Below are 27729 nucleotides of genomic sequence, written 5' to 3'. Positions count from 1 at the left end.
TGCTTCTATTACTTTTGCTTACGAATTCACTGCTGCTTTCGTTGCTCATTGCTCATTTGTAAAACCTTTTGGGTGTGAGGGCCTAAGAAAGACAGTTTTTTTCCTTTATCCCACTCATTCTAAAACTTGGATGTCTAAACAAAATGTTTAACAAAGAATAAAACAGACTTCTTTCTGACTTTGCATGCATTCGCTTTTCAAGTGTGTGTCGCGTAAAAGACAAAAGCAAGGTATAGGTTCTACCTTAAGTGGGGTGATAAGGGCTTTAATTTATTGAAGAACGTGTCATGTATCAAACTTGGTAGTAACATTATTGCCATGTGCGGCACATCTAAAACACTTTGAGGAGTGACTGCGGGGACGCAGGATGAGGCGCCACTGGCACGAGTCCGCACAATGTGCACAAATCATGCTAAAATGGAAAATGTTTCGGTTCAAAGAAAAAGAAACGAGTTTAGTTTGAAAGATAGGTGCTGAGCATCGAAGCCTAAAGGCAGGCATAAGGAATACAAGGTTGGATATCCATTAACTAGGGAAGAATTCAGCAGTGTTTGCAAGTAGTTTCATGGAAGCTTTATGAAATTTTCAAGCAAGAATAAATTGAGATCGCATTTAATCGGTACGGTTAGAAGTCATCCGAAGGCGGGGGAGAATGGGCGTGGGAGAAAGGAGCAGGTCTTGCATTTTAATTGCAGCGTGCTAGCTGTAACTCCTTCTATCGGCTAATACGCATTGGTGTTTTGCCAACAGGCTCTTCTAATGGCATCTGCGGTGCTGGCGGGGACGAAAGGAGTCTTCTGCGTGAGCAGTTCCCAGCTGGCGGCATGCGTGCTGACGGAGGCAACGTCCGACTTCGCCATGGCACTGTCCCTGGTGAGATGCCGCTCTTTTTGTCCAAAAAAATGCTCCTGAATGATAAGCTCCGGAGAGAGAGACAGAGAGAGAGAGAGAGAGAGAGAGAGAGAGAGAGAGAGAGAGAGATAGAGAGAGAGAGACTTTGATAGATGAAAGAAGTGAAGTCGTCAGTTTTCTCAGTTAAGAACCATTTTCCAGCGTCTTAGGAGAACCTGATCAGCCGAAGAGTAGAGGAATCGGATCTTCAACGATTGAGAGTGTGCACAAATACACGGCCAGGAGACTGAGGTATACACTAACGTGGAAATAATTGAAGCCCACGCAATCCGAAACCACTGGGAGAAATGCGTTAACCAGCCGTCTCTCCCACTATCTCAGGCCGAAAAATTGTACTTAGATAAAAACATGTGACGGAATACCTGGTTTCAAAGTGCAGAAAAAAAGGCATCCTATTTTAACACCTCGGGCTTTCTCTCCCCTCTTTTGGTGTCTTTATAAACATGAACATGAACCTACTCGCAACACTTTCTGTTTTGATGCAAGTGTGCACAATCACTTACGTTGGTTGTGCACTGCCAGTGGTGAACGCGCGCAGCCGGCTTAGGTGCGGCCCAACACAGGTGCACGGCGACTGCGCAGCAAGTGCACTTCCCTGCCTGCTGGTCTAGCCACGTTGGCGCTTTCCTATGTAGTGTTAGTGCGACGCTTTTATTTCTGGCTGCATATAAAAGTAGCCAAGGACAATTCACCATTTCCGAGTGGAACGAGTAATCCTCCCCACCAGTGTCGACGGAGGAATGGCAAAGCTATGCTACAGATGTGCGCTCCCGACACGTAAGAAATTTAACGAAGCTTTTGTACAAAGCTTTATAGAAATCTTTTGGCATGTGCCATAATTTCCTGAGCTAAAGCGAACGTATAGATGCGGAAAATGTAGGCTAGTGTGTAGGGCTCCTGCGCTGGAGTTTGGCGACATGCAGCGCCCCATCGTGTCCAACGCCTCCGGGTAGTACAAAAGCAGACGACCCTCCCCGCCCTCCATTTTTTTTAATTACAAGCCGGATGGAAAGTTAATTGCAGTTATTTTAATCACCTTGTGGCGCGTTTATATGACTGCATACTGAATGAAATAGCCCTTAATATAGTTCCAGAGGCTAAACAAAATAATTTCTGCTACAACGTGCTGATTTTTGGGGTTTTTTTAGTGATCTGTGGTGATCATCGCGACAGTATCATCAGGTCGTGTGGTCTAACTTCCTGATGATAATTATCTTTCGTTCATCTTGCCTGCGGAAGACAAAGGAAAGTTCACAAGAAGCATAATAAGAAGGTTGCTGACCCTGAGGTAACTAAATGGTTGCTTCAGCATGAGCATGCCAGCGGACGGTGCTGGCCTGTCGACGCCTTGAATACGAGTGAAAAATTCGTTTTGTATTTTCGGAAAATAAATGATTCTTGCTTAACATTTTGCGCAACATGGTTTACAAACGGCCGGGTACACGTATACCAGCGAGTAGGTAAGGCAACGGCGTCAAATAAACAAATTGAGCGGAATTACAGGATGCGAATCAAGAACCGAATCGCAAGTCCGTTCCCTGTGTAGATGTGTACTTCTATAATAACATAACGCAGCCGCATACACGGTGCACGGCCCAAATATTTACACACGATTGTGACTGACTGTGTTAGTTATCTTTTAGTGCAGGAGTCGTCGTTCACAATGTGTGTGAGTGCTTTATTGATACAGAAAGTGGAAGAGAAGTGGACTGGGGATATCTTGAACTCATTTTGAGTTCACCAGCGCACAACCCAGCCTGAGGGAAGGGGAGAGGGGAATGAAAGGGGATAGGTCAGAACAAGTGGGCACAGAGAAGGAGGGAGAGAAAGAAAGCGATAAGGAGTGCGTAAGGCTGGCCGGCAGACATTGGGCTAGCGGCCAGCCTTACGCCGGTAGCCGACACGCCAGTTTTGTCCTCAAATGGGCTTAGATGGTGAGACAAGAACAGATAATTCATTGCTTCCAGTTGCATTGTCCCCCATCTTCACACTTCGCCAGGTTATTGTCAAATGTTATTGGCAATTCGCTGATATTTTTCTCTTTGCCTTCAAAAACACTCCTTCCCCTCCCCCCCCCCCCTCCCACCCGATTTGCCGTCCAGCCCTCCGTCGTGTTGGCTTCATGCAACTTGGCCCTACACCTGAAAACGTTGCTGACCCTTTGTTGCTGACCTTTTTACCCTTTGCTGTTTTACCGCCACTACTTTCGGAATCCCAAACATATTTAACGCTTCTGACGATCGCTGCATTTTGTGACTGAGCCACAGAAAAAACGGCATGCTAGCGCTGCAATATGTATTCGTAGATATGACGCAAACCAGCAGTGGTTATTGAAAATGCACGCATAAGTGTGCAGGTCCGCAAAAGCACGGCTCACCGGAGCAGAACAGCCTACGGTTCGTGAGGCCCGCTGGCTTTTATGCGCGATAATCGCCGGTTGCGTTACTCTTCTTATTTGATCGGCAGTTGTTGAAAAGTCCTTGTCACTAAGTGTATTAGTATAAACTAGAAGCTTTCACTTCATACCGCCACTGATCGGTGAATCTGCGAGTGGCAGAGCACCACGTCCCAGCACTTTCGTCGACGCTGTAAACGTATTTAGCGCTGCAAAGGTTTTCCCCCTAATGCCAAGTTGATCGCCGGACGAGATAGGACGCGTCAGGGGTGGGATGGAGACCATGTAGCAAAACAATCGGGAGTATCGAGCTCATTTTGCTTCTGTCAACACGGGATCGCCGCAGCTATGTATTACCCGGAAGTACTTCCCGGAAGCCAGTTTCGCAGCGCCCCCTGGGCAGCCCACGAGCCCTATATCTGTTGCATGAATATTATGCTCTTCGGCGTATCACAAATTTATAGGGGAAGGACATCTCGGCGAACCCAGGCAACCTTTCTGGTATCGATTTATGGATGTTGCTTCCCGCGCTGTGCGACGCTAACTAAAGCATTCCTGTCATAGCAAACTGCATAAGGACAAAGCCAAGTGGCGCTTGTGAAGAACGACGCAAGGTTACTGTAGCAACAAAGTTAATTTTGATTTGATTTGATTGCGGGGTTTAACGCGCCGGCGGCACACAGGCGATGAGGCGCGCCGTAGTGGAGGTCTCCGGATTAGTTTTGACCACCTGGGGATCTTTAGCGTGCGTCGAAATCTCGAACACACGGGTGTTTTCGCTTTTTCCCTCAACAAAGTTAATTTCACCGGCCCTGTGTTCCGGAATAAACTAACCGAAAAGCACAATCGTTGAAGAAGCAGCCAACCAAGTGACATGGGATTTCGCGCGTCGGCAAAACAAATACAGAGGCGTTCGGTGTCCATATTGATCTAGGAGCGACATAGCGCAATCTATGACGACACAATACGATAGACACCGGTTTCATAACGCGAGGGGACCCGCCGCGGTGGCTCAGTGGCTGAGGCGTTGCGCTGCTGAGCAAGAGGTCGCGGGTTCGATTCCCGGCCGCGGCGGCCGCTTTTCTGATGGAGGCGAAAAGCAAAAATGCCCATGTGCACGAGATTTCGGCGCACGTTAAAGATCCCCAGGTGGTCAAAATTAATCCGGAGCCCTCCACTACGGCGCGCCTCATCGCCTGCGTTGCGTCGGCGCGTTAAACCCTACAATCAATCAATCAATCATAACGCGAGGGACCCAGGTACAATTGTGACCAGGGGAAGCACTTTCCAAAGACGATAGTTTTTCTTGGGCTACTTAAACCCAGAAAGTTTGATCTGTCTGTCTGTCTGTCTGTCTGTCTGTCTGTCTGTCTGTCTGTCTGTCTGTCTGTCTGTGACTCGATTCAGCCACCCGGCCAAAGTAACACAAGGCCTGCGCAATAGTCTTATGTAGTCACAGCTAAATCTACCCGTCTAAGTCCGGTGTAATGTTCATACTTGCCCACATTGTTGAAGAAGAACAGGACGTGACGCAAATATAAGATAACAAATTAATACAGAAGTGATATTTGCAGCGTTCCTTTATTAAAAATTACACCATCTTCCCGTGGGGAACCCTGATGAGGATGCGAAGCATCGTGGCGGTTCCGTGTGGTTCCATTGTGTTTCCGTTATGTCGAGTGATCTGGTTTTTACTAGCGCAAGAGGGAATTCCGCGTCCGGGTCCACACCGGTGCAAAGGCACGCAAGTGCTGTTGTGTTACGGGGAGTAGGCGGTGGTTCTCGAGGCGCCGAAACTCGTCCATCATGTTCTTGTCGATGTTGTCTGTGGTAGAATTGGTAGTCTCCGTCAGCTTTGGTGAGGTAAAGGTTGTTGACATTGGTGCACCGGCTGAGAGCAATGTACACGCCCTCCTCTTCGCAGCTTTGTCTTCTCGTCCTTCTTCTTCTTCTTCGGCGGTTCCCCTACGGGAAGATGACGACGGTGGTTGAACGCGAACCTATCTCGTGATGGATTCTTTGGTTGGCCAATCTCTAGGGGCATCCTGCCACAATCAGCATCAGAGGCGCTGCGGACGGGGCTGGTTGAGCTGCAAGGCGCGTGGCGCTTCCCGCCACAGCTTTCACACGGGAAATTCAGCATCCCCATTTCAAGTTTTCAGTTCGTTGTTTCTGTTGACGTTCAGCTTCGCGCGCCTTCGTTGTATCAGTAGCTTCTTGACGTAGTTTGAATGAGTCAAGGACATAAGGCGCGTTCGTAGCACTTGCTCCTGTCCCGGATTCGTAGCGTAGTGGGAAGAGCACCGCGTACCTCCCGTGGCGGCCAGAGAGTCGTGGGATCGAAACCGGGCGCCGCTATTTCTTTTTTTTTATAGTGTAGTATCGCGGAGCTGTGGGCGTACGGAGGAGAGTTGCGCATGCGCAGTGAGCGTGTGGACGGCGCCGCCATCGACGACGCAGGACAAGGCGAGCCTAAGAAATGCTCCGCATTTAAAAAATCATACATTCTTGACTTCTGCAAAACTAAATACTTCATCCACTGCAGAAAAAAAATTCCCTCCGCCGTCGCCTGCTGTCGCCCGCGCCACCATAGCTTCTGGCGCCATTTTAAGAAATCAACCGGCAACAGTTACGAAAGGTTCCACTAGATATGTTCCACGTTCTGCTCGGAACGCACGTGGAGTAGGGCAACGTCGTTCTATCAACAGTGAAGTAGGGCGCCTCCATTCACGCGCGTCTCCGCCACACGGCAGCGTTGGCATCCAGACACCCAGCCTGGAGCAGTGGAAGGCGGTAAATTTAAAATGATTTCAGCAAACCTTTGGCATCTTTACCTTGGGAGGAGCGCGACGGAAAAGGAACAACATGAGTGGTGAGCGGGAAAGCAAAGGGAGGCATTTATTTGGCAAAACTCAATAAAGACTATCACCTTTTGTCGAGATTTGCAACGAAAGGAGCAGATACGCGGCCATTTATTTTCTTTCCGTTTGACAGCACACGGTATTGTTCCGCGCTACTGTTAACCCCGCACTTTTGGTGCTTTGGCGTGCCCCATTGGTTGGGATGCCGGCTTCACGGCGTGAAGTTGCCGGGTTCGATTCACGTGGCCTCCTAACGCCATTTTCTTTTCGTTTCTTCCCAACACCTGCCAGTGGGCTCCTCATCTCCTCGCCACTTTCCTTCACGATTCTTGGCCAAGTGTTCTCCCCTTTTTCACTTCGCCGATTATGATAGTTTTCTGCTATGATCCGCGTGGAAAGAGCTCAAGCTTAAACAGCTCCTCTGTTGCTACTCCTTTAACACGGGTGGCCTTGTACCCTTTAGGTAGGGTTCTACTGTACAGGTGCCGTCATAAGTAATTGGAGCACGGGAGCTGTGGCCGAACTGCATAGGAGCACCGTGGATCTGCACCAGCGGTAAACGAAACGAGCAGAACACGCATGCGCGCCTGCTCACGGTGATAGCCCATCTACACTTCTCAACCCACTTATTTTAACGCGGCTTCGAGCATTATTCGCAGCATACTCGTCTCAGCGATGGCGCTGATAGTAGAGGCGGTATCTGGCAGCGTAGCTCACACACTTTCAGCGCACGCGAGCTGCTGGAGAAGAGCCGCAGTCGCAGGGATCTGAAGTGACAATTTTTCTTTTCTAATATTTTTAGCTGGGTATGCTATCAGCGCCAACGCTGAGACCAGTATGTCGCGAACAACGCTCGAAGGCGCGTTAAAAGAAGTGCGTTGAGATTCATAGAAGGGCCATCTGCGTCGGCAGGCACGCATGCGTGTTCTGCTCCTGTAGTTTACCGCCAGTGCAGCTACACGGCGCTCCTATGCGGCTCGGCCACAGCTCCCGTGATCCAATTACTTTTGACGGCACCTGTACCTTGCTAGCTGAGCAAGGGCTACTTGCGGTGCGCGTATCAGCGTAGTGTCCCTCCCTCCCTGTTTTGCGTTGCTTTCGCTCGCCATTATTTCACCTAGGGTGCTTTTCACCTGCCTTGGGTAGGTTTGGGTAGCACACTGCGCCTCAAGCAGGCGCAGTATCCGAAGGGATAGGCTCTGTGATTTCTCCTCCCGATGCCGTCCGGGTGTGCAGGTGGGTTGCGCCACATGAGCTCGTGCCTTCCCCGTCCTCGTCTACGGCATGGCGGACCCTTAGCGCGCAGATCGCTACAATACAAACGGAAATACAGAAAAACCCACACGAATATGACATGCACTGCGAGTAGCGCATTCTAACCCACAGCTAAACGCGGCTATGAAAATTTCAAAATCAGAAAATGGCAGCATCTCTGGTCCGGAGATGATGGCGAGGGTGCTGAGTACGGGAACTCGAAATGACACCCAAGTTGAGCCCCGAGTGACATCCGATTTGCGCCCCGACCGTCATTCTGTTTGAGCAGTGAGTTGCACCTTGATTATTCCCTAATGAAACTGCAACTGACGGCTGAAATAGAATTTAGCTTCAATTTCACTTGTTGGTGCTGTGCGCACGAATGGACGCGGACGGAAATTGGGAGGTCCTAAGGTACTCCGCACCGTTACAGGCGAGGGAGCAAGCCGTTTGACTCTCGGGTACTGACTCACGGCTGTAGCCTAATAGGTAAGACGACTGACACTAACTCTGTGAGATCTACCAGACACAGGCTCGAATTCTCCAGGTGCTTGTGCGTTTTTTTTTTTTTGCGATTGTAAATGCTCTGCGCACTGACGCGGACGAACATCGTGCGGTCCTAAGGTACTCCGCGCCTAAATAAGCTCCGCTTAAATGCTTGCACATTCTTAGCAAGTCTCCAAATTTCTGCGCACTTTTTTCTTTTCTGTGCTAGGGTAGCACCTGCTGCAGCCAATCATGGGGCGGCATGACTTCGCCGAATCGCGTTTTGAGCGGACAAGCCACGAAAAGAACAACACCTCGCGGATTTTTTTTTGTATTTATTGCCTGTCTTTGACAATTCACAACAGATTACATCTCAACATTGCAAATATATACACATACAAGAGGTGGAGTTGCCAGCCACTACAGGGCTGACTTTGTCCATGTAAAATGCCCTCTTCATTGATTAGTTGCTCTATTTGCGGCACCCAATCAGGTAGTTCCTGGTGGAAGTTAATAACTTCAAGAAATCGCCCAATGCTCTCTTTGAAATACTCCCTTGCACATCGCGCATCAACATCATTGTACAACCTTGCTGTACGAGAGCGCCATATACTATGGAGACCCAGTGCCATGACTAAATCGTAAGGCACTACATCCTCATTGTCTAGTGCAAGGAAACGTATACCGTGAGGATCTAGTGGGAAATCTTTGTGTGATGTTCTCTGTAGCACATCCCAAAAATATACTCCCTCCCAACAATGCAAAAATACGTGATCTATTGTCTCGGGGTATTTAGAACTAAAACAATCTGTCCCCCATGGTACGAATAACCCCTTTCTTCCATAAACGTTCGTACTATTAATGTTCCTGTATGTAACCTAAACACAAAAGATTTGACCCCTGGTTGAATCTGCATTCTTTTAAACCAATTCTTCTTTAACCAATTCTTTTATCGCAGAGTTATCCGGCTGCTCTGTAAGCGCTTTTTCGCAGGAAGCCACACAGAGCATGGAGCAGTGCGGTTTTACTTCGGTGGTACGTCGTGAAACCATCACAGTGTAGTTTGTAGTAGGGTGTCGGAATGAAATGTTTTTCGTTCCAGTTTCTGTTCCGTTGCATAAATAAAGGTTTCGTTCGGGTTCAGCTCAGGAACGGAAAAAAAATAATCGTTCGTAACGGTTCACAACCATTCGTTTTTCCGCGCAAGAAAAACATACATTGGTAATATTATGCAAAAAACACAGATAATTAAAGTCTGTTTAAAAAGATGAAGTGATGCTAGGTAATTTTTGTAAAAATGTCCGTTAGGCAGCTCGATTGCACACAAAAAAATTCCGGGGGCACTTGAGCACTCCTTGTCGTATATGTCTTGATGGCGGAGCTGCAAATGACGCTCCAACGGGGAACCATGGTCCCCCGAAACAACAGATATGCCAGAAGCCCTCAATACGGCACCCACGTGTGATTGAGCGGCAGTCGTAGATGAACCATCGTCGACCGCTATTTGTTTTTGGGCCGCCCCAGGGAGGGAGGAGGATACAATTTCTAGGTGCGAACACTCATAGTTTCCGGGTAACCGGCGTGCTTCGCGCGTACGTTTTATTCTTGCGTATGCCGGCTTTGTCTGGGAGCCGAATATTAAAATTCTTGTGAATGAGTTTGAGATAATTGAAAATCCGGATGTACGTTTTGTTACCAACTCGTATTATTGTGCTTTTATCGTTAAAAGTTTAAAACCGTCTGTCTCGTGGAACACTCTAAAAACTCCCGTGTTGAAAGCTTTCGCACAATCTTAAAAAGAACTGTGCGAAAGAAGGTAGCAGGGGACAACATCAGTACCTACCGGCTCCCACGTATACATCAAGACGAAAATATAACAGCCAGAAAATTGTCGAATATGCATGGCGCACCTCCGCATCGGAAGCGTCTTTTTCTAAAAACTATCATAGAGAGGAAAGCTTTTCCCAACACAGTTCTTTCCTACCCCAATTAAATGGTTTCCGTTGCCCTATGACACCACGTGCGGAGTAGTGCAGCATGACGTATAGCTGTTTTCATTGAGCGTGCGGCTGTAATGTGCTGCTTTCGCTGCTAGTCGTGTAGCCCTTTGGCGGCCGTCAAAGGACTGAGCCGCGTTGTCGGCGTAACCGAGCGAACCATGCCAAGACCGATGAGTGAAAGAAAAAGCGAACGATAAAAGAAATCACAGGATGAGAGTGTCGCGAAATTGGGAGGGGAGAGTGGTTCACCGTGGCGGCGCTAGCCAGCGCTCTCCTAAAGTGTGCGGTGGGGGAGGGGGGGGGGGGGGCAGTATGCTGTGCCCGCACGAGGCCCTCTACGGCGCAACGCTTGCAGTTAGCTTAGCGTTCGCTTAAGACGCCGTTCGCGGTCCCTTCCCGGTGCGCACTTCACGCTGCCGTCGTAGAGAGAGAGCCCACCAGCGAGTGCTGCGTCAGCGCACTGTTGCTGAGCCCAAATATCGCATTAGGGAGTTTCGCAATCGCCAGCCAATTTTTCTATCTCTATTCCTATCAAATGTTTTAGAATATTCATGCTTATTCGAGCATAACACACCACCGGCAACAATTAATTAGTGTCTAATTATTAAGTCCCCGAAGTCTGCATCGCCGCCACATGCACGCAGTGATCACGTGGGCAGCTCAGCACCGCGCCTATCGACACAGACGGTGAAGGTATCAAAGCAGCCAACAAACATGCCGAAGGAGAGAGAGCACCTGGCAGACGAAAGGCGATTTTATGCCAGCGAATGGACGGAAATCTCCCACCTGGCTACATGGAAATTCAAATGAATCGCGAAATACCTGAAAAAAAAAACACTCAAAATGAAATATGAAACAAAATGTTTTTGGTTTCGCTCCTAAACAAAGTAGTAACTAGCGTCTTTGTTTTTGTTCTGGGCAAAAATATAGTTTTTTCGTTTTTCGTTTCCGGTTTTGGTTAAGTCCCGACACCCTGGTTTGTCACGCCCAAGCAGTCACACCGTTACTGTAAGGTCTACTCAAGAGGTCAGTGGCCACGTGCCCCGGCCTTTCGTGTGAAAGGGTAGCTCCCCGCCGCTCGGTCTAGCGGAACAGCACTGTCAACACTACGCTGTGGCCGTCGTCATTTCGCTGCGGCGTGTTCGGGAGGCGGCTTGTCTGGATGCCCAGAATCCCGCGAGAATTCCCTTTACAAAGGCAGACGGCCCCGCCAAGTTCCGAAGAATGTGCGCGTAGCTGACAACGAAGGGGGCATTGTTTTTAAAGACGATAGTCTTTATTGGGCTGCTTAAACCCAGAAATTTTGGTCTGTCTGCCTGTCTGTCTGTGACTCGATCCAGCCACCCGGCCAAAGTAAAACAATGCTGGGGCAATAGTCTTATATAGTCACAACTAAATCTACCCGTCTAAGTCCGGTGTAATGTTCATACTTGTCAACCTTGTTGAAGGAGAACAAGACATTACGCAAATATAAGACAGCAAATTAATACAGAAGTAATATTTGCAGTGTTCCTTTATAAAAAGTCATAAATGCTTGGTATTTGCGAAATTAAATACTTCATCAACTGCAGAAAAAAAATTCACTCCGCCGTCGCCTGCTGCCGCCCACGCCACTATAGCTTCTTGCGGCATTTTAAGGAATCAACTGGCAACAGTTACGAAAGGTTCCACTGGAAAGGTTCGACGTTCTGTTTGCAACGCACGTGGAGTAGGGAAACGCGGTTCTATAAACGTTAAGTGGGGCGCCTCGATTCACTCGCGTCTTGGCCGTATAGCAGCGTTGGCATCGAGACACCCGGCCTGGAGCAGTGGAACGCGGTAAATTTAAAATGATTTAAGCAAACGTATGGGGTCTTTACCTTTGGAGGAGCGTGACGCAAGAGGAACAACATGAGAGGTGAGCGGGTCTCTTGTCTTGTCGATATTTGCAACGAAAGGAGCAAATAAGCGGCCAATTTTTTTCTGACCACGCGGCAGCGGCGGCTTTCCCGCGAGATCCCTTTGTCGCGCGCCACCAAAGGAACGGCTGTCTTTCGGTAGCCGCCGCTTTTCTTTTTTTTTTTTTTTTATTACGAGTGTTTGCCGCGCGGCATATGGAAGGCGTTTTAAACATAGAGGTAGAGAAGAAAGTAGGAAGGAAAGAGAAAGAGAGGCGTTTTAAAAATGGGAGTAGAGTAAAAAGTAGGAAGGAAAGAGAAAGAGAAGAAAATAGGGAGAGAGGGGCTGCCAAGAGCACAGAAGGTCACGAAACCGACAGGTGTTCAAATCTACAGGTATGCATGCAGTCCAGTGGCGTGCAGAAAGTCCATCAGCGACCTGCAGTATTTATCGTCCTGCACCCAGCGGTTGTAGTCATCCGGTTTATCCCACCGGAGACCAACCTTTCTGAGCGCATGGTCTCGAGCTGTCCTCGTTCCCGCGCACGTCCACAAAAGATGCTTGGCGTCAGCTTCAACCGCCGGAGACGGACACTTGGGACACGTTCCTGGGTCGTCTTGTGAGTGCCCACAAGTCCAAGTGACTGAAGGTGTGAGGGCCACCCCAGCCCGAAGCCTCCTGAGAGAAACTTCCTCCACCCGGGAAAGATTAGGGGGCAGGGAGCAGACACACGGGGGAATTAGGGCACGTGTGTCCCTTCTCAGGAGAGATTTCCGGGCTAAAAGACGGGAGCGCGGATCACAAGGAAGGGGGCTAGGGGAGGACTCAGGGGGGGAAAAAGAGTGGGAAATATGGTCCGCTAATTGATTCAGTATATTTCGACCGTGCCCCTGTACCCAATGTACACGGATCGTTAGCTCTGATGTTCTGTGGAGGCTGTGAATCTGCTGGCAGATCAGAGGTGTCTTCTTTACTTGCTTCAGATGCTTCACAGCACTGAGCGAGTCTGTATATATATGCACCTCCGTGATGTTATGGAGTGCACTTGCAGCATTGACTGCGTCATGAACAGCCTGGAGCTCCAGTAGCAGCGGGTCCGGAGTGTCGGTAGCGTAACAGCGCGAGCCTTTGATTTCCGGGTGCGTGGCACTGACAAAAGCAGTCCGTCCTCCGTCTGGCAGAAGAGCTGCGTCTGTGTACAGTACGCAGTGGCCTTCAGGGACTGTGGTATCGGATGTTGGCGCTGGCTGGTCACGGCGACGAAGCTTCGTCGTCTTATTCGTTGTCATTGTCGTGTACCGCCATGGTGGAAGATCGTCTGAGGTTGAAGTGACGGGGGACGCATGACAAAAATGTGAATGAAGCGCTGCGACCACTGGAATGTACAAACGCTTGAGCTTCCTTCCTTCTTCACGCTGGTTTATAAGCTCCGTTATAGTATTGAGCTGGGCGTGTTCCTGTAAGACGGGTATCGAGGTAAGACGAGGAAGTGCCGTGATGGTGCGCATAGCTTCTCGGTTTATAGTCTCAAGTTGCGCCCATTGTTGCTTGGTCAGTCTGTGAAATTGTGCCTGGTAGAGTAGGCGCGGCTGGAGAACAGCACGTACGAGTCTTCTAGCCACCTCCGTGCGGGCTCCTCCACTACGCGCTGCAATCCGGCGGATCAAGTGCAAGGTTGTCGAGCACTCCTTCCGTGCCTTCCGGAGCCAGTGAAGACCAGAACCCGACTGGTGGATCAGAAGTCCGAGCACCCGCAGCTCTTCTTTCGCTGGTATAGCAGCTGAACCAATTTTAAGTTGAAAGTTAGTCATAGAGGCTAACTTCCTTCCTGATTTATTAGCCACTTGTATGTAGCACGACTTCTCAGCTGAAATTTCTAAACCGGCTGATTCCGCAAAGGCATGAAAAACATCTAGAGCTTGCTGGAGATGACGGCACTGTAAACCGAGGTCGCGGTTTGTGGACCACAGTGTGACATCATCCGCGTAGATAATAAATCTCACTGAAGGGATGTCTTGCAACTTCCATGCCAAGGGTGCAAATGCGATGTTAAAGAGCAGCGGTGCTAGCACGGAACCTTGCGGTACCCCACGATTCGATGTAAACAGGCCGACCGGCTTCCCATCCACTCGTACAGAAAACGTCCTTGAGCACAGGAAGGAGTGTACCACTTTGGATACATGATGTGGAATCCCTAAGGACTCCATGTTTCTGAGTATTGTCCTGTGGTCCACGTTGTCATAGGCCTTGGAAATGTCGGTAGCCACCACAGTCCGCACAAGATGGCTGTGGGGTGAAACGTGCAAGATATCATCAGCCAGAATAGAGAGTCCATCCTCTGTACCTAGGTGCGGTCTGAAGCCAATCTGAGCAGGATGGTATTTCCTGTTGTGCTCCAGCCACCAGGATTATCGAGTGGCCAGTATCCGCTCAAATATCTTGCATATTGTCGGTGTCAAAGAAATAGGTCTTAGTGCATTAATACCCGTGGGTGGTTTTCCCGGTTTGGGGATAGGCACTACCACGGAGTGTTTCCACTCGGGTGGAATGACACCTTTCGCCCACACATCATTCAACGAACGGAGTATTGCGTCCAAGGCCTCCCCCTCCAAGTTCTTGAATAGCTCATACGGGATTTCATCATACCCTGGAGAAGAGTGTGCTTTTGATTCTTCAATGGCCGCGATGAGCTCGGCCATCGTAAACGGTTCGGTTATACCCGATTCATCCAGTACCACAGCCGACGGAGAGGCGGCCGGAGGTTGTTGGTGGTTGGGAAAGAAAGTCACGGCCGCTCTGTCCGCAAACTCCTCTGGGCTGATGTTGAGAGCCAGGCGAATGCTAGCTGATGGATCAACCAGGCTGCCACTCCTCTCCATAGCTTGGAAGGTCCGTCATAAGGCCTTGTTTCCAGTGCCAGAGCCAGAGCCAAAGCCAGAGCACCAGTCATGCCAACGGCGACGTGACAACTGTTTCTCGTAGCGTCGCGCTTGTGCCGCGATACGGTTTGCCGTGACACGAGCGTTGAATTGCGTCGGGTGGCGATTAGCAAAAATCTCTGCTCGGCGACGCTCTGCCCAAAGTTTAAGGAGGTGCATATCGGGCTTCGGTTGATCCTCGTTCACGGTGGTATGTATAGTGCAGTTGGTGAGTACGGACTGCAGCGTGGAAATTAGGTTCTCGGAAGTTAGTGAAGAAGCTCGTTCGTCAGAGCGTACTTTGTCCCAGTGAACAATTCTGACCTGGCGACGAAGTTTATGTAACTTCTTCGTGTGTAAGCCAATCAAAATTGGAGAATGGTCGCTCGCCCAAGCGTCTGGCTCCGGATTCCAGGAGGGATTACCGGGTCCAAGCCACCACGTAAGGTCCGGAGCATGAGACCGAGTTGAAGGGATGGTAGGTACGGCTGGAATGTTCAGTAAGGTAAAGTTCATGCTCGTGAAGGTGTCATGAACCTGTACTCCCCTCATGGAGTCTTGCTCGTAGCCCGACAAGGAGTGTGGGGCGTTGAAGTCTCCCGCTACGAGTATGGGAGTACCTGGGTACATAGCCCTGAGGTGGTGGAGCCAACCGAGGTTAAGACGTGCTCTGCATGGCCTCCCATAAAAGGACACTAGAAGAAGTGGTGTTTTGGCTGGGCGCGTTAAAACTGCGATCACCTCTTGCTGTTGGTTGCACCATTTCTGAAGATCGATTGGTGTTTGAGGAACACTATTGACAATGTATATTGCCGCTTTTCCAGGTGCATTGCCAGTGCGATTATCCGGGATGGAAGGACTATGGTAACCAATGAAGTGAGGGAGAGCGCACAACTTGTTTGATTCCTGTAACAGGAGCGCCCACACATGAAGTTTACCAGAGTGAATTTTGGTTTTTAGTTCTCCTAATTTGTTCGAAAGGCCTCGACAATTCCATTGCAGGATGACCGGTTGATGGCTTGAAGGACATTTAGCCATGGTATAAGCTATCTTGTATAAGTTGGGTCAGATTGGATAGGGTTTCAAGTATAACTGTCCAGATGGCTGTATCACTGGGGGTTGTCTTTTGAGCATTCACTCGCATCCGTAAAGGCACGCTTTGCGAACCTTGCAGTGCATGAGTTGCAGCCCGTTCTTTACGGAGACCAGCTACGCGTGCCTTCCTTTGCCGGAGTGTCTCAAGCTGCTTAGATAGTTGGGCTATTTGAGCATCCAGGTCTTCATCTATCAAAGCATATTCAGTGAACTCCCAGTTATCATTGGGGGTATGCTTAGGAGGTCTATGCTTTTTAGGATTGGCCTTCTTCAGAATCTGCGAATACGAAACACCGGTTGAAACAGGTTCCTCAGGATCTTCTACAGCAGAGCACTCGATGGGTTCCAGGACCTGGAAGCGATTGCTTAATGGAACCCTCACTGAACTGCTTTCCCGACGTCGAGCGCGGGCTGTGGCGCGCTGTTTGGTCGGGCACTTTGTCGACGTTATTTCGTGGTCATCAGTCTTGCAAAGCCCGCAGCGATAGCGTGGCTTGCCGTCGGCATTTATTCTCTCTGGGTCTACTGTTGCCTTGGGACAGTAGTTTTGCTGGTGACCTAGTTTAAAGCACCTGTAGCAATACATGACTCGTGGTCGATAAGGCTGTGGGTGCAGCACACAGCCATTGTAGTAGAACCTTTCCGGTACAGTAGAAGAACCTTGTACGGTGACTAGGTAGGTCCTGCTTTTACCCATACGCCGGACAGCCAGAACCTCATGTGTGGGGGACCTCAACTCACGTAGAATGGTCGCAGGGGAGTCATTCGGGTCAAGGTCGTACAGGACGCACCGCTGCACATTGGGCCCAGAGGCAAAGTAAGACTGCACTGTCACGGTACCATCGCTGGAGATGGGGATGCTGGTAATACCACAGACCTTGTTAACGTCATCCAGGCTGGCAAGGTGGACGGTTATTGTATTGGACACCTTATGAATCACGAACCCCTGATAACCCTGGGTGCCTAGACACCGGTCTATCACTTGTTGAACTAATTTAACGGGGATAGTGGTGACGTCAAACCTGGTGGTCGGTTTAATGTGAACCCGGAACGAGCGGTCGGGGGGTGGGGTTGGGTAAACAGCTGTGCGAGAACTGCTGCAAGGAGGAGCGGGTGCGGTGGAAGCATCTGGGGTGGCCCTCACCTTCTTAGTGGGCGGCGTATCCTGTGCGGGGACCGTTGCGTGCTTCGCGCAGGGTGCTGGCACTTCACTTCCAGGCACAGAAGAATCGTAGTCCATCTCCTGGGTATGTTCCGTTGAGGTGGCGGGCTGTTGAACCACGGGGTCTCCCATCACTGGTTCCTGTTGTTGGGTCAACTGGGTGTCGGAACAGATTGGCTGGTTCAGTGACGCCGAAGCTTGCGTGCAGAGGGCGGCCGATGCAGGCACTTGCGTAGCGTCCATTGCTGCCGTCACTGGTGAGCCATCCGGGATGACGGCATGCCCGGCCACACTAGGCCTAACCGCCAGGCCAGGTCTCCTTCGCCGACGCCGAAGGGGTGGAGGCGAATTTTTCGCGTCGCCAGTCGGTAAACGTGACGGAAGCGTTCGCCTGGTGAGCTGATTGGTCCTGTACGGACGAAATTTCTGTTTAGAGCGAGAGAAAACTGCAGACGCCGAAGTAGCCACGTCTGCGGTGGAGCTTCTTCTTCTTTTCGCTCCCACCCTTCGGAGTCATGTGAACTCGCCGCCGCGTCCTTGCTAACCTGCGCGCAGGCTTTTGGCCCGAAGGAGGTGGCGCCTGATCGAATATTCGGCAAATGGCTGAGTGACAACTGTCTGCGTGTATTTGGCCCCTCCCTTACGCGTGTACGAACGCTAGAGGGGCGTTCCCGAGAGAGAGTAATACCGCGGTGTTATAAGGTCGAACTGGGCCGTTAAAGAGCCTTCTTGTCTCAGCTCTCAGCTCGGCAGTTCCCGGGGAGAGAAGGAGTCTCGACCGCTGAAGCTAGGCTGGCATTTGTGAGCCCCCTAAGCTCGCGGTAGACCTTAAGATCGCGTCGGAAGTTTAGGGTACAGCTGTGTACCGGGCAACTAGATGGGTCCTGCGTCAGCAACAGAGTCCTGGCCGTCGTTTCTCGAGCGGTTTGTGCACACTCCGAGCATATGAGAGTTAGACGGTGTTTGAGGTTCTCGGGTGACTTGTACGTACTCGGAACTACGGTCTAGCTGAAGTTTGAAGTTTTCGATTTTTATTACTGATGTACCCAGTTACTTTAATGTAAATAGTTGTACATAAAGTCTTCGTTCCACCTCATCAAATCCAAACGCATCAAGTTCGTCAATTCAACCGCCGCCTTTGAGAACTTCAACACCACCGCCCATTGAGCCTCCTGCCAAATCAACCGGAACCCGGGCGATTGGTTTCCTGATCGGCACCGGACTTCGGGGAAACAAATATCAACAATCTTTACTGCTGCTAATCTTTCATTCTCTTTTCGACTGCCGTGAAGCCGAGTTTCGAAGCACTATTCGTGTGGCGAAGCCCCTAGACCAGTGCTGGAACCTTATCACTGTAAAGTCTCTTCATTGGTTTTAGTAGGTCGGGTATCGCTGTAAAAGAGCCCATGCGCAATGCGATACGCATGAAGCAATGACAAACTCGAAACGCCAAATGCTCAGCGCCAACGTGAAGTTGGACGAAAAAGGCGCAAGTATCAAGGTAAAGCGGGCTTTGGAAAAAGCAGTTATTTCCTCTGTTTTCTTCTGCAAAAAAATCCACTCAGTGTCCTTGTGTACCTCTGGGACAAAAATATCTTTTTTCCTATTCCCAGCAGTCTGACGAGCTAATAAGTTCATCATGGAGCAACCACGTCAGTTGTAAAGTTGCTGACTGTAAACAAAGGGCCGAGGGCCGGTTCTGTTTACCACGAAGCTACGCCGCGTACGTGACACAGGCCGTTTATCTTAATCAAAGCGTTTGCAGTCAACGGAAGTTCTGGGGACCAAGCGCGACTTGTGGTGTCACTCATGGCGGGAAAACAGCGAACATCTTGTCACGGTCTAAGGTTCTTTAGATGCAAAGCACCTTTTGCTCTCGGCTCCGTCTGGAACCGTCCGTCGTCCATCCATCCGCCGGCCCAGGAAGACACCGGCAACACTGCCGCTCCAGCATCTCATGGTCGGGGCTATGTCCCTCCCTTGTGGCGCCGTCCACACCCCCACTTTGCATGATCGGCTCATATCGGGCCGGCCTAGGAAGACACCGGTAACACTGTCGCTCCAGGAGCCAAAAAAGGGTAAGACACCACCGGGCGTTCAGCAAGCCGAGCATGCGCAGTGGGGGTGTGGACGGCGTAACAACGACAAGGGAGGGACATAGCCCCGTCGCATCTAATAAAATTACACCATGTTCCCGTAGGGGAACCCTCAGTAGTATGCGAAACAGCCATGGGCTCAATGCAATTTCCCATTTCGTAGTTCCGGTAAGTGAAAAGTGTGGTAGTTACCATGGAAACCAAACTGTAAATATGACGGTAGCTACGTACCTCAACCTAACGGAAACAACGAACTGAAAACTAATGGGCACTTGAATCGACCCCATGGCTGCTTTGCATACTACTCAGGGTTCCCCTACGGGAAGATGGTGTAATTGTTTTCCGCACCAATTCGCTAGCTTACTTAGAGGCTCATAAAGGCTCATTAAAGGCTTAAAGGCTCATTACTTAGAGGCTCATAAAGGTTTCTTTTGGAGATTGCCGGTTGTGACAAAGGCAACAATTACGAGCTTCAAACGAGCTGCAAAAGTCACGCACATATAGACAGACGCACCAGACGGAAGAAAAGTGAGAGTAAACCAGGGTACGCAAAATATATCTAGCAACGCGCACGTACTTTTGTTTCTGTTTTATGGAACACTTAGTGAAGTGGTTTTAAGCACGGAGCTGGTTAAGCTAGAGCTTGGTCAGTTGACGCCAGCAGCAAAATTCAGGGAAGCTTGCACACACGCGCAAGACTTGAATGGCGAAGCTGTTGGAGGTGAGAATTGCCGGACACATAGTTAAGTGTCTCTATCATCGTTTATTTCCATTATTTCGCTGCTAGTAATCGTCGTTATATGTATCGAAGAGCCCGTTGTCGTCTTCGCTCCGAGTGGTGGATGCAAAGTCGTCCTCAGCATTGTAGACATCCACCAGCTCTTTCTCATGGACTCGAGGCAGCTGTGGTGAGACTTCCCCCAAGCCGGGTGTCTCTTCAGCTGTAGCATTACCACTGGAGTGTTTTACATGCGCGGTAGCGCTTGACAGTTACACCGGCGTTTCTTCGCGAAATCTACAGCGCGAACTCGGCCGTCGCCGCGAGGCACGCGTTCACGAACGCTGGGTGTTTTCTCGCTCCTCAGAATTTTTATCAGTTTTTAACACGATAGATTTTAGGATCAATTTGCGATTTCCTCGTGCCAGCTAGCCGTCCGCTATCAGCCGTGCTCATCAGGCGTCCACGTAAATACGTCACCGCTGCCACTCAGAAGCTACGACTGAGGCAGCAAGATTTGAGGGCTCCACCGAATTGTATTTTGCCGCAACGGCAACTCATGTCTGGAAAGGAGGACAATGATACAACACCGGATACGAAAGAAAAGACACGCGTTTTCAGCATGTGCCGCGCCTGCGCGGTGAAGGTAGTTCTATGCCGATTCGGTGGTAGCATGCTCGGCAGACACGGTCGCCAACCACGCCGGCAACTTACGTCATCACACCAAAGCGTGTTTCGACCAGAAGATCAAAAAATATAAATTTCCCTAATACATCCGCCAATGCAGCACGTGGGATACGAGGCGCGCCGTAGTGAAAGTCTCCGGAATAATTTAGACCACCTACGAACTTCAACGTGTGCTGAAATTGCGACACAACGGTGTTTTATTTTTTTTTTTGTGAAAACGGGCGCCACGGCCGGGGTTTGAACCCGCGTCCGTGGGCTCAGCAGCGCAACGCCTTACCTACTGATCCACCGCGGCCTTTTTTTTTCTTTATTGCCATACTTTGACAGAAAACAAGCACTCAAAGCAAGGAAAACAGGTACACAAAGCTGTAACATACACTGATAAAACTGCTAAGTCTTTTGTTAGCAGAAAATGGCTAAAACTGCTTAAGGTTCGTCAGCGACTCCATTACTGGAAGCCATTCCAGGAGGTCACGCTGAGTCTTCCATACCTCTACAATCAAACGAACAGTTTCTCCAAAGTATTCCTTGGAACGCTTAGCATCAACATCGCGGTGGCGTATAGCCATGCGAGATTTTCAAATGCCGTGCAGAGCCGAAACCATCACCACATCGTACGGCAACCCGCCGTCATTCTCGATGGGTATAAACCTTATTCCGTAGGCGTCTACAGGGAAATCTTTTTTTAAAATCCGCTGAAGCACGTCCCAAAAAAATACCCCATCCCAACATTCTAAAAACACGTGTTCTACTGTCTCCGGCTTTTTGCACGGATAACAGTCGACTCCCCACGGAACGTACAGTCCTTTCTCTTTTTGCCACGTTTTGACTGGTAGGACACCCGCGTGGAGCTTACAAAAGAACGTTTTAACCCATGGCGGTACCGCAATAGATTTCACGCGTTTAAGCACATCCTGGCCTGGCCCTGCACGGTACATTGACCGGTACAGCGGAACTGGAAATACAGAGTCAACGAGATCATTATACAATCTTTTCCGCGTTACCCTAGATAGGTATTCTAGCGTGAAGCGGGCACGCAAAAACTGGGTCGCTTCAACAACTTCGCGGAAGTATCTCTTCATTGTCAGGACAGGGAAACGTGCTGACGCTATAACAAAATCGGGTAACACCACAGACAACTTCATTTGGCAAACAGTACCCAAAAAGAGGTCTTGTACATCCCGAAGGAATAGAAAACGATTGACAACCTGTAGCAAAAACAAATGAGACAAGGAAAGGCCCCCGCGACGCACGCGCCGAAACAAGTTCGTTCGACTCGTTTTTTCCCCACGTGGACTCCCAAATCAACACTGCAAAAACGCGGTGCAGCGCCTGCACATGCGCACGCGAACAGTGTAACACCTGGAGCACGTACCATATTTTGCTTATCAAGAACACATTGCAGACTCAGCCTCTTGCAAAAATGGAGAGCCCAGTGCCTTGCCATTTTTATGCTTTATCGTGCAATCCAGCTGTCTGTCTGCGCCAATACGGATCGCTGTCCTCGTAGTTTTCGAGAGGCACACCTAAGTATCTGGTTGGCGTCGTCTGCCAGCTTATGTTTTCAAACACCTCCGGGGTTTCATCCCATTGGCCATGCCAGAAACCTAAACATTTTTGCCAGTTCACGCTGCTGGCACTGCATTTACAGAAGGCCTTTAGTGTCTTTACAGCGCCGCTTATGCTGCTTTTATCAACAAAGAAAAGTGCAATGTCGTCACCATAGGCCAACACACGCACCTCACACGACTGTAGTTGAAAGCCGTTGATGGTTTTGCTTCCATTAATACTCAAACAAAACGCTTCTACATATACACAGAAAAGCAATGGGTACAACGGGCAACCATGACCTACGCCACGTTGAACCTGAACTGCTTTGCTGAGCGACTTGTTCAAAACAACGCTAGTTGAACACCCACTATACGCCATGCGCACTCCCTGAAGAATAACCGCCCCTACATTTATGTGCTCTAACATGGCTATCAGGAGCTTGTGTGATACGTGATCGAACGCCTTCTCCAGGTCTACCTGGAGCATTGCTAGAGAACCTTGAGTGCTGTCGCAACACTCAAGAACACTTCGAGCAGTATGAATGTTCGTTACTATCGACCGCCCCTTTATACCACATGTTTGATGCGGTCCAACGATGTCCTTAATGACAGACTGCAAGCGACTAGTCAGAACTTTCATTAAAATCTTATAGTCTACATTAGTGATACTGATTGGGCGATACCCAGATATAGCTCGGAGTTTGGCGACATCATCTGACTTAGGAATAAAAATGGTGTGCGACTCAAGAAAAGACGGTGGTAGCACACCATTCCGATAAGCCTCAGCGTTTAAAGTACACAACACCAGACTTAGGCACTCTTTAAACTTTTTATAGAATGCAGCGCTTAGCCCATCGGGGCCAGGTGTCTTTCCTGGGCTCAACTCCTCTATAGCTTTTCTTACTACATTCCCCGTAATGTCTGTTTCGAGCAGTGCGGACATCTCTTTGTTTAGACATGGCAACAATCTGATAAATTCATCGAACGCGACGATATCAATAGCGTGACGTGCAAACAGCTTGTCATAAAAGTTAGAAAAACAGCGTTCTATGCTCGCTTGGTCCTTGTACAAGACGCCTTCGCTTTCTATTTCCGCTATCGCATTTCTGTGAGCGTACTTTTTCTCGGAGCATAAGGCTCTTTTGCTCGGCGCCTCTCCTAGCAGCATCTTTTCTGCTCTTGCACGAACAAGCACGCCATGATATTTGCCCTTATCTAAGACCTCTAGCTGTGCTTTAACATTCTGTATGTCATGTCTGCACGTCGCCGGCGATTTACGTTCTTCTACAATAAGAGCGTCGAGATTACTTCGTAGCGTGGCTTCTTTCTTTTTCTCGTCGTTCTTCATTGCGGAAAACGTTCAAGGGCTTTTAGTTAAACCTCTTGTTTGAACAACTCCCACTTCCAAATGAAGCTCGTCACGCCTGCGCTGCTAAATGAGGCCCGTGCGCATGCGTCAACGGCCTCGACGATTTGATCATCTTGTAGAAGTTTGTTGTTCATTTTCCACAAACCCCAGGAGAACTCGTTTCCACGTTTAGCGGCCCTGCCTAGCGTTAACGACACCATATAATGGTCGCTAAAAGAAACTGGGGTCACTTCATAATTCTCACATTCAGGTAAGAGTTCTACAGAAAGATACACCCTGTCGAGCCGCGCATGACTATTGCCCTGAAAGTGTGTACAGTCAAACTCCGCTACAACGAAATTCACGGGGATCGCGAAAAATTTCGTTGTAGCGAGAATTTCGTTGTCGCGGAAAAATCAGTAAATAAAGAAAACAGGGCAGGCGTCTAACTGGCGTCGTGAAATCTCCCACCTACCTTTTCGCCCCAATGTTTCCAACGTGCTTGGAGCTCGCTCCGCCAAAAATAGCACCCTTTTTATAGCATGGAGTTTATATCGTAATTTGCGGTCACAACGCGTCTCGCGGCGCTTAGACCAGCGTTGTAATATGCGCGTCGTACTCGTGGAGATCCGCGCAAAAGCAGACGTCGTGAAATCACAGCGCGGAGTTTATATTTTAATTTGCGATCACGGATATGCACAGGATATGCACGACACTCTGGGAGCATTTTATTTCCAAAACTTGAAAAAATCGCTGATTTTTGACTGTTTGCGCTTTCGCACGAGCAACGGGAGAATGCGCTGCTCACAGTCTGCGAGGAGCTGCATGGCGACATCATCGTCATGGGCGCCAAGGAAACTACGTAAACGTCCAAGGAGTCCATGACCTGCGACGCGGTCACTGACGTCGGGACCGTCGGAACACCATGCCCGACTTCTTCGTCGTCGGATGAATCGGCGGCGGCGGCGGAGGCGGCGCGAGCACTCTTGAGGATCTCGGCATCACTCAGCTCCTCGTAGACGATCATGTCCGCGTCGGCATTTACGTAGTCGCTCAATGCTACGTTCTCAGGAACAATGCCGGCTTCCTCGAGAGCTGCCCATGCTTCGACCGTTGTCGCGTCTTGCCCCGGTCCAACGTCGTCGGCAGCTTGTGCATCGTCACTTGAACTGCACATCTCTTCGGGTCGAAACCCCGCGTGCGCGAAACAGTTCTTCACAACTTCACCCCGCGTCGACATCCATGCGGCGGCCAACATTTGTACAGCCATGTACAAGTCAACTTTGGTGTCGCGGCCATGCTCGGTGTTCAGGAGGATTCGCTGAAGGAGCCTTGGCCGGTATGCGTACTTCACGCTGTTGATCATGCCTTGATCTAAAGGCTGGATCAGCGAAGTGCAGTTGGGCGGGAAAAACTTCAGCTCAACGTTCGTCAGCTTGACGCTGCGGTCCAGGCGATGCGCTGAACAATTGTCCAGCAGCAAGCAAACACTGCCGTCTTGCCTTTTCATCTCATTGTCAAAAGAGACAAGCCAGTCAGTGAAAATGACCGGGAAAATTTCGTTGAACCGGGAGAGCAATAAAAAAAGTGGTTCGTTGTGGAGGGAGTTTTAAGACATTTGGGCCTATGGGATGCGGGCGGGGAATCGAAAAACCTTCGTTGAAGCGGGAATTTCGTTGTAGCGGAGTTCGTTGTAGCGGAGTTTGACTGTATAGCGAACGGTGCCTGCCTTGCTCATGCTATCACCTGCATCTTCCAGGGCGCAGCCGGCTACTATCTCATTCAGTACCGCCGTATTGGCGTTTCTGAAATTGGTCGTGCCGCTTTTGTCGCGCGCTGAGCAAACACAATTATAATCGCCCATTAAAATTAAAAGCCATTCCGTCTCACACCATGGACGCATTTCTTCAAAGAAAGCCTTCCTTTCGGCTGTATTGGTAGGCCCGTAGACACACATTACACGCCATTCATTGGAACAAAACTCGAAGTCGCACACAACATACCGCCCCTTTTCCGAGGAGGTGGCGGTCTTTAGAGCGGCCCCTAAGCTTCTCGTAATTAAAAGTGCGCAACCCGCAGAAAACACGACCGCATGCGACACGCACACATCATAGCGCGCAATAAAGGGCCGCACCATACCATCCGTCTGGTCCTCCCTCCCAACCTTGGTCTCTTGCAAGGCCACGATGTCCAAACCCTCATCTGTTACGAGTCGGTACACCTGATTTTGACGTCTCCGTTACGAAAATCCCCTGACATTAAACGTGGCGATGCGCATTGGTTTGCTCAAATAAACCATGTTTAGGAGTGGGCTAGACTTATCGCACAACCATTACATTCATGCAGCACGAAAAAGAACGACGCTTCGTCAACTACAAACATCCCGTACACACTCCAAAAACCCGCACATATAAAACCTTCATATGGTCTGCGGGATTCACAGCTGCTGCAATACACACTGCCCCCCCTCCCCCCAACCAAACCTAAAGAACCAAGCATAAACACCAAGAACACAATACCCACTCCAAAAATACTGCCCAGACCCAACTACGCTGTTGCGTTTAGTCCGTTGGCAGTTAAAAAAGCAGCGCAACAACAAACACTGAGCAAAAGGATGACGACTACCTTTCGCAGCGACGTGCCGGCTAAGTGGGCGGAGCCGGAGTTTTAAGTGCGAATGCACTTCTTAAGCGAGCCTGAAGCGTCCGCCGCCGTCCGCATAGCAACAGCTGCGGGTGCGCGCGCTCCTCGTCTTCCTTGGCAACGGGGGGAGATGGGCGCGCGCTGCCTGGCCGCTGACATGGCACATACCCACGTGGGGGATTGGCCAGGAATCTCCTTGTCTTCCTTGGTAACGGGGGGAGATGGGCGCGCGCTGCCTGGCCGCTGACATGGCACATACCCACGTGGGGGATTGGCCAAGAATCGGGCGTGAGAAGGGCTAATGCACCCGCTTAAAGGAGTACTGACACGAAATTTCAAAGCTGAGATCCGCTCTAGCAATCAAGTACAACGACAACACAAATAGGTGTCTGTGAATTAATGCATCATTCTTTCTTTGTAGTTGTGTGTGTGTGTGTGTGATCTCTCTTTCGCGAACATTACCGAACCGCGCAAATTCAACTCGTGCATTCGCACTTTCACATTCTTCCCCTCGGGGAGATGCGGGGAATTTTTTGTTCGGTCTGGGGGGACGTTGGGCTTCGGCTTGAAGCTCGGTCATCTCCCTGAAGACGCCTTAGCCGGGGGCTCCTCGCTGCTGGTGAGCCCGTCATCTTGCCCGGTGTCATTACCTTCGCGCTGTCGCTTTGCGGCGGCACCACTAAGGTCCATTTGCATGGCTTCCGCTGCGGTAGCTGCCGCCTCCGTCGTCTCCGACATGCCTGTCCGGTGCCGTTGGCCTCGTTCGACGTGACGTGAGGGGGAGGCGTCTTCGGCTGGACCGGCTGCTCCTCTTCAGGAACGTTCTGGGCAGCCTCGGCCTCGACCCGCCCCGCCGACGTCGGCTCCTTCATCGCCTTGTCACGGGGCGGCCTCTCTAGCATCCACCGTGGTCCCGCGTAATTCGCGCCAACAGCGCCAAATCCTCCCCTAGTGGTACGTGGCGTCTGAAAAACGTTGCATTTATCGTCATGGCAACGAGTGGCGAGGGGGAAAGGAGGTTGGTGACGTCGCGGACGCTGCTGACGTCATTTTTTCTGCGGCAGCCAGTCCGGGCCGCCGCGCGCCGGCCGCAGCAACCGACGCCACGGCCGGGCTGGAGGAGCGGCGGGCGCGCACTTTCATCCGCTCCTCCAGTCCGGCCGTGCCGACGCTGGCCCAACTTCCGCGCCTGCCGCCGGTCGCTGCTCATGGGCCGCTCGGCAATGGCACCAGGCGCGAAAGTTGGACGAGCGGTGGCGATGCCTCGGAATGGCCGCCGCCCGTCGTTTGGTATGTGTGTGCAGTAACGTGTTTAACAATTGAACGAAAAAAACATGTTGGTAATAGTATGTTTTCTGGTGACGAATTATTGTCTTTGTGGCGATAATAATTGGAGCGTTACACAAACATTCTTTTCGCTTTTCTTTTATTCAAAATTCACATGAAGACATCTTTGATTCGAAGTCATGAAAACACATGCACTACACAAAATATAATGCACATACATTTTATGTACACTCTGTTGGACTCTAAGCAAAAATATGACATGCAAATTTAGGCATGCAACATTGCAGAATAGGAAAAAAACGTGCAAGATGCACATTTAGGTACACAATAATTGATTACGCAAGAATAACTTCGAAAGTTCTAATCACTATACATATTTTTTTCGCGCACACCTCGGCGGGACAAAGAAAGAACTTGAAAGTTCCACTCAATTTATGCT

At 50.1% G+C, this 27729-nt stretch overlaps 1 protein-coding gene across 1 annotated transcript in view; it reads left to right on the top strand.

Moving 5' to 3' along the window:
* Positions 1 to 27729, top strand: part of LOC144176017 (ATP-binding cassette sub-family C member 2-like) — a 320694-nt gene that overhangs the window by 77476 nt on the left and 215489 nt on the right. The window contains exon 3 of the mRNA XM_077705121.1: positions 751 to 873. Within this exon, the coding sequence (XP_077561247.1) occupies positions 751 to 873 (123 nt within the window). The remainder of the gene's footprint in view (positions 1 to 750; positions 874 to 27729) is intronic.

The sequence above is a fragment of the Haemaphysalis longicornis genome, unplaced genomic scaffold, assembly GCF_048455015.1.
Source record: "Haemaphysalis longicornis isolate Haplotype H1 unplaced genomic scaffold, Haemaphysalis longicornis Haplotype H1 scaffold_3, whole genome shotgun sequence".
Lineage (NCBI taxonomy): Eukaryota > Metazoa > Arthropoda > Arachnida > Ixodida > Ixodidae > Haemaphysalis > Haemaphysalis longicornis.
Note: the sequence above shows the minus strand (reverse complement) of the source record. Positions and strands in the feature narration are given on the sequence as shown.